General features: G+C 54.4%; 1 protein-coding gene across 1 annotated transcript in view; it reads right to left on the bottom strand.

The window, feature by feature from the left end:
- DNAH10 (dynein axonemal heavy chain 10) overlaps positions 1-6,622 on the bottom strand; it is a 150,035-nt gene that overhangs the window by 12,512 nt on the left and 130,901 nt on the right. The window contains exons 60-62 of the mRNA XM_045296728.1: positions 4,984-5,257; positions 857-961; positions 301-455 (exon numbers count right to left, since the gene is read on the bottom strand). Of these exons, the coding sequence (XP_045152663.1) occupies positions 301-455; positions 857-961; positions 4,984-5,257 (534 nt within the window). The remainder of the gene's footprint in view (positions 1-300; positions 456-856; positions 962-4,983; positions 5,258-6,622) is intronic.

Below are 6,622 nucleotides of genomic sequence, written 5' to 3'. Positions count from 1 at the left end.
TGGATGGATGGATGGATGGATGGATGGGTGGACTGATAGATGGGTGGACTGATGGATGGATGGACAAATGGAGAGATGGATAGGTAGATGAGGGACTGATGAGTGCATGGATGCATGGACAGATGGTTCTCCCACACAGCTGTGTGAACTGGATACAGGAGGGCTCTATCCAGGGAGATGCAGCACTGATTACACACTGAAGGGGTTACTCAAAGGAACTATCTTCTCTCTCACAGGCTCTAAGTCTGAGGGCTGCCAAGCAGCCGGGAACAGGAGGAGGGAGCAAGGAGCAGAGCTCACATCCTGCCACACAGCGTGGTGGCTCTCCACGTCGTCAGGAAGCCTCCCGAAGTCTTGTGAAAACATCTCTGACAGGAGGATGATGTCTTCCCAGCCTTGATCGGACAGCCAGGCACAGGGCTTCTTGCGTCTGCTTTTCTCCAGGGAGATGTTTCCTGGGGGGTTCGGAGGAGACATGGGGGAGGGCGCAGCTGAGCGTTCCTTTGACGTCACTGACTTGTGGGGGGACTGGGGAGGGCAGGAGGGACGGGCTTGTCGCCGTCAGGAGCATTAACCCGGCAGCTCAGGCCACTTCCAACCTCAGGGTGGCCTCAGTCAGAGGCTGGTTGCTCTAAGTCCCCCTTTCAAATCTGGACACCCAAGCCCACTGTCACGTGGAGGGCACGCCGGCCTTTCAGTTAGCAGTGGAGAGCTTGGACTCCAATGAGGTGTTCTTGGGAAGCCAACTTTTAAGGGGAAATTGTGTTGCCGTTGGTTATTCTAACAAACGAACGTATGAACCTGTACGAGGTGAGTCGAGGAAGCCGGGAGGAAGGGAGCCAGACGCACCCATTACCTTTCAGGAAGAAATCCAATTCCTCTTGAGGCACTCGCCCTTCGGCTTGCTCGATCTTAATGGTCATGTTGAACGAGAAGAGTAGCTTGTGCCTCTCGAACAACCCTGGGAGGAGAGACCAGAGGAGGTAGGGGACGATCTCTCTGGAAGCCTGTACATTTGAGGAACATGAATGAACCCCCCTAACCAGCTTGGTTTCTGTTAGTCCTCGTTGTATTCGATGCCGGGGGAATGTGGGCAGCGCCGTCTGCAGGGACCCTCACTCACCAGCCCAGGAAATGGCATTTCCGCAGGTGTAAGAGGAACCTAGGGCCACCGGCAGGTGAGCGACAGGTCTGAGAGGTCTAATGCCCCCTTCTCAGTGCAGACCTGACTCAATGGGCAGGTCAGCGATTAGAGCCAACGTTCTGTCAGGGTCCAGATGGTAACTGTTTTCGGCTGGGCTGGCAGGAGGCTGGCTACCTTAACTCTTCCAAGCGGCTCTTGTGGCGTAGCCAGAGACAATATGCATATGCATGCAAATGAGCCTGGCCGCGTTCCCATAAAACTCTCTTATTTACAAAAGCAGGCCATGGGCCAGATCTGGCCTGGTGGTACCGCTTCATTTGGGATGAAGGAGCCCAGGTGGTGCTGTCGGGTAAGCCCTGGACTGCTCTCTGAAAGATGGGTGGTTCAAAGGCATGCTTGCCCTGCAGGAGAACGACAGGGCTGTCTACTCTGGTAAGGAGGTACCCAGCCTCGGAAACCCTGTGCAGGGTCACTATGCACCAGGATCGACAACCGGGCAATGGGTTTGCCATGGTGTGAACACATGCCATCAACAGTCTCTGGATAGAAACCCAAACCCAACCCAGCACCCTCGAGTGCACCCTGACGCAGAATGGCCCTGCAGGACAGAGGGAAACTCTGCACACGGTCTCCCAGGCTGCCATCTTTATGGAAGCAGATGGCCTCATCTTCCTCCCGTGGAGCGGATGCTGGGTTCAAACCACTGACCTTCCTGTATGCAGAGCAGTGCTTTTACACACTGTGCCATCAAATGGGAAAGCTCCTTAATTTATGTAATACAGGTACGTCTGGGCAATGGGGGTAGGGGTGTGCTCTAAAACTTGACGGTGCTAGGTAGGCCGGCTACTTACGTGAGCCTTATAGGACCCACACCTCAACCTTCTCCTTGTCCCCCGCCTTGCCCACCAGCCGCAGGAGTGTATGAAACACTGTCAGCAGCGTATGGTCTTAGAAACGAGGAGGGTGGCGAGGGCTGAGCATGTTTCCCAGCTTCTCCTTCCCAAGAGTCACCAGCACAATTCTGGCCTTACCTCACCCCCTCCGCACTCACTCACTCACTCACTCACTCACTCACTCACTCACTCACTCACATGACAGACAGAGAGGGTTTGGGATTTGTTTTCAGGTGCACCCTCCAGAAAATTGGGAGAGGGAAAAATTGCAGCACCGTTTGGGAAGCCAAAGAGGGATGTGTGAGTGGTGGCTGATTTCACAGCGCTGAGAAAGTTGGATCTTTAGGAAGCTGGAGACGAGATTGGACGAGATTGGAATGTACAGGCGGCTCCGGGCCTGGTAGCCAGCCTGAGGCTCATCGGGCAGTGGGGTGACTATGGGCTACAAAGAGGAAGGCTAGGCATGGGTGGAGGTGGGTGGGTGGGGGTGATTTCTTCCAGAGACAGACTCTGGACCGCCTTTCATCCTTGAGCAGCTAGGCAGCTGGCCCACCCCCCTCACTTCACTCTGGAGAGCCAAGCAGCACAGCCAGCAGGCTTCTTAGAAGCCAAAAGGGAGAGACTCGGTGTCCTGTTCTTTGGGCATGTCATCAGGAGCGCCCATCCCTGGAGAAGGACAGCTTGCTCAGTGAGAGACAAGGAAGAGCCTAGACAAGACGGACTGACCCAGTGGCGGCGTCGATGGGCTCAGACGCGACAACTGTTGTGAGGCTGGCGCAGGACCGCAGGGTTGCCTTCTGCGGGACACGGGGCTGGTGTGTGTCGAGCCAACTGGAGGGTCCCTAACGGCAACGCTGGAGGAGGCTGGGCAGACCCCAGGCAGAGCTGATGGATGGCCTCTCACAGCCATCGAGCCAATTCTGACTCTCTGGGACCCTGCCGGACTGGGGGGAATTGCCCCTGTGTGTTTCTGAGATGGTAACTCCTTACAGGGTGCCATCCATGATGCGTGGTGACGCCACCACTCTCTGTACTCACCCACGGTCCCCAGGATGCCGGCAGCATTGAAGAGGCTAGAAGGCTCTTCTCTAAGAAACTGTGCAGACCCAGGTGACAAGAACTACATGCACAGGGTGCTCTCTCTCCACTGACGGGGCATCCCAGCACCCAGGGATGCTGACCCAGCCAAGCCCAGCCCAGAGCCAACTGCCCTACAAGCATCACAGTCTCAACGCGACTGGTCTCAAGCCAACCCGCAAATACACAGCCCAGAGCCACAGCAACTGGAGGGCCTCCCACAGAAATACAGCACACACGACACATTTTAAATAATCATAGAGAGATGCTTCCATATAAAGGCAGTTGGGGAAAGAAAACTGGTCAAATAATCTCTGAGCATGAAGGACTAAAGGTATTATTCGCACGATTCGGCTACTGTAACTGGTGCCCTGAGCTGATGCCCGCCAAAGCAAAGGGAGCGAGGTTGTCAACATGTCATATGTAACCTCACAACTAAAAAGGCAGCCCCCCACCCAAAAATTTTTTTAAACAATCTAAACAGCTCATGGAATTCATTTTCTTGGTTCTAAGGTCTAGATTCATGGTTTTGTGGATCTGTCCAGCCAATTGATCTAACACTGCTTTTAGAGTCTCTGTAGATTAAGCGCTTAGTGCTGACCCAAAGGTCAGTGGTTCAAACCCACCAGCCGGCTTTTCCAGTCTCTAGAAAGCCTATGGGGTGGTTCTGCTCCCCCCTCGACAGTCACTCTGGGTCAGAACTGACTGGACAGCAGTGATGGCTGGTCCTAGATTCTCGTGCAGTGGAGAGTGCTGGGCTCTAAAGGCTTCCCCGCAGGCACCAAAATTACACTCACTCATTCGCTGCTGTGTAGTCCCTTGGGATTCATTCAAGCCTACCAGCCTGCAGGGCTTACCAGAGAAACAATTCTACTCTCATCAAGATTCAGCGTCTCCGAAACCCAGGGCTAGTTCTACCTTGTCTCACAGGGTCGCCATGAGACGACCCAAACCGCAGCTGCTCTGGTTTCCTGGGACGACTGAGGAGAGACCCGCGTCCCAGAGCAAGGGAGTGCACCGCAGGCCTCACCGCCTCCATGAACTACGGCCTCCATCACCACGAGCCCGGGAGAAACAGGTGGTGCCCAGCTATGACGACCGACATTTTGATCAACGGCCCGATAGGTTCTGATCAAAAAGAGGAAAAGAAACGTGGAGCAGCACCTCAAATGGTGAAACAAACCGACTTTCCTGGATGCATCCTGACTGGAGGCGCCTCCACATCGACTGCCTAGAGATGATTTGTAGACCTTGAACCCAAACCACCCAAGGAAGTCATTTATAAAGTAAATGAGCTCACTCCTGAAGACTGTCTGCCTGGGCCTTGCGCACTTTTAAAGACCCATCGCATGAGGTTAGATGGGCGGCAGTACCCCTGGACGCAGAGGGGAACTTTGAGGGGTGGAGTGTCAGCGTGTAGAGATGGTGAGGCTGGAGACGCAGTGTGAAGTGGGAAATGTGTGTGTGAGATCTTTCTCAATGGACTGCATGTGCAAAAACAACTGATGGGCATATGTCTCATTGTCTGCATTTTTACACACATGCAAACTCTTCTGAGAGCAAAGGGAAGCTGTTCTACCTGTGAAACAAGGACAGACAGAGAATGTTTAAAAGATGAGGTGTTGAGCGGCTCTGTGTACGGCAGGGTGGGACGGTGCCCGGTCCAGTGCCACCCTCCCCACGGTGGCCGTGGTTGAGTCTGTTGAGGACGAACAGGAGACTTCCCTGGAAATTGAGAGGATGGAAGTCGAGGGGTCAAGAGAAGGTTGGAAGACGGTCTTCTCCCAGGTGACGTCTCTGTGCGACTGAACACAACTCCGGGATGAGGCTCCCCTTCCCCGCCCTGCCCAGTGCAGGGCACTCCCTCACCTGTGCACCCGTAGTTGTAGATGTTGAAGGTCAGTGTGTCCATGATGTTCCTTAGCCGCTTCATGAGGATGGAGTCTGGCAAGGACTTCTTCAGCGACAGCCCGAAGACCTCGAGGAAGGCGATCAGGGAGTACTGGTACATGGAGTTGACCAGGGCCATCTCGGACAGGACGAAAAAGAGGATTGCGCCCCTCCTGGCGGCCGGCCGGTAGCCGTCTCTAAGCCTGTCGATGTCCAGGGCCGTCTTTTCCGCCAGCTTGAGCTTCTCCGACACCTAGGACCGGGCACACACCGTGGAAGAGTCTGTCCCACCAGGAAAGGCACTGCCAGGAGGGAATCAGAAGGCTCTGTAAACCCGGGCAGCGCCCACAGGGGTTGGACAGCACCTGGGCCCCGTGGGGTGAGAGCTGGGGTGCTCTCAGGGCTTAAGGTAGGAATCTGTGGCTTGACTTCTGTTGTGGGTGGAATCGTGTCCCCCAAAGAATGATGCTGGGTCCAGACCCTTGAACTCATGAATGTGATCTTTTCAAGAGGGTCTTTGCAGATGGAAGCAATGAAATCAGCAGGAGGTCACCATGGAGGAGGGTGGGCACTACGCTCACTGAATGGGATCCCTATACAGAGAAAGAGAGGCAGAGAGACCCGCACAGTAGGAAGATGGGCCTGTGGCGACAGGACCAGATGCAGCCACAAGCTAAGGGATGACAGAGCATTAACGGCTCAACAGACCCACCCCTAGAGACTGTGGAGGAGCAGGGATCAGCCCACACCCTAGATCCAAACTTCTAGCCTCCAGAACCAGGAGACAATAACGATCTGCAGGTAGGGCCGCTCAGGAGACGAGCACACCTCCCCTGCAGCCAGGCCGCCCTGCCTTCTTGCAGGACGACCCTGATGGTTACCTGGAGACACCATCTTCCCCTTCATCCCATTCTTGGGGCCCCAACCACACTCTGGGAGAGGATCTGGGGACTCGGGCCGCCAATCAGCCAGCTCCCCCGGTCGTGGCACTGACAGACATACAGTCACTGACGTGGCTCTTAGGACTTCATGACTCGCCTTCTTCCCCCTTGGCCTGGAGCCTGAGAGGGCGTGAGGTCAGAGCCCTCTTGAGACTGTGAGGAGAGCTGGGGTCCCCCGGGAAGCCAGGACTGTAGCCAGCCTAGCCATGGACAGAAATCAAGCCCTGATGAGACATTTGTTTAATGGCTACAGAGTGTCTTATTGCAGTGATGAAAATTTTTGGAAATAGATGGAATGAGAGTAGAAAAACCTTGTGAACATAATTTTGATGCCACTGAATTGTAGATTTTAAAATGGTAGAATTTTATGAAATATCTATTTCATATATGTATTAGACATCATATATGTGTGTGTGTGTGTATGCGTGTGAGTGTGTGTCACCATGATAAAAAGTGGTGGGAAAGCTCAGTCATGGCACCCTGTGGTCTCTTGCACACCCATGCCTTGACGTCATGATGGCGGCCCTGGGTCTCTGACACCCAGTCAGGTGGCAGACAACAAATCCCTGATTGTGTCTCATTTGGTGTTACACGATCCATCCAGCCTGGCCCCCTCTCCGCCACCCCCCGGAGGGCAGATGCCATCACTGAGTGACACTGGGTTTCTAAGGACCAGC

This window comes from Echinops telfairi, unplaced genomic scaffold (genome assembly GCF_000313985.2).
Source record: "Echinops telfairi isolate 266 unplaced genomic scaffold, ASM31398v2 ScPeMD7_7412;HRSCAF=8450, whole genome shotgun sequence".
Taxonomy (NCBI): Eukaryota; Metazoa; Chordata; class Mammalia; order Afrosoricida; family Tenrecidae; genus Echinops; species Echinops telfairi.
This window is presented reverse-complemented; position numbering and strand designations above follow the sequence as displayed.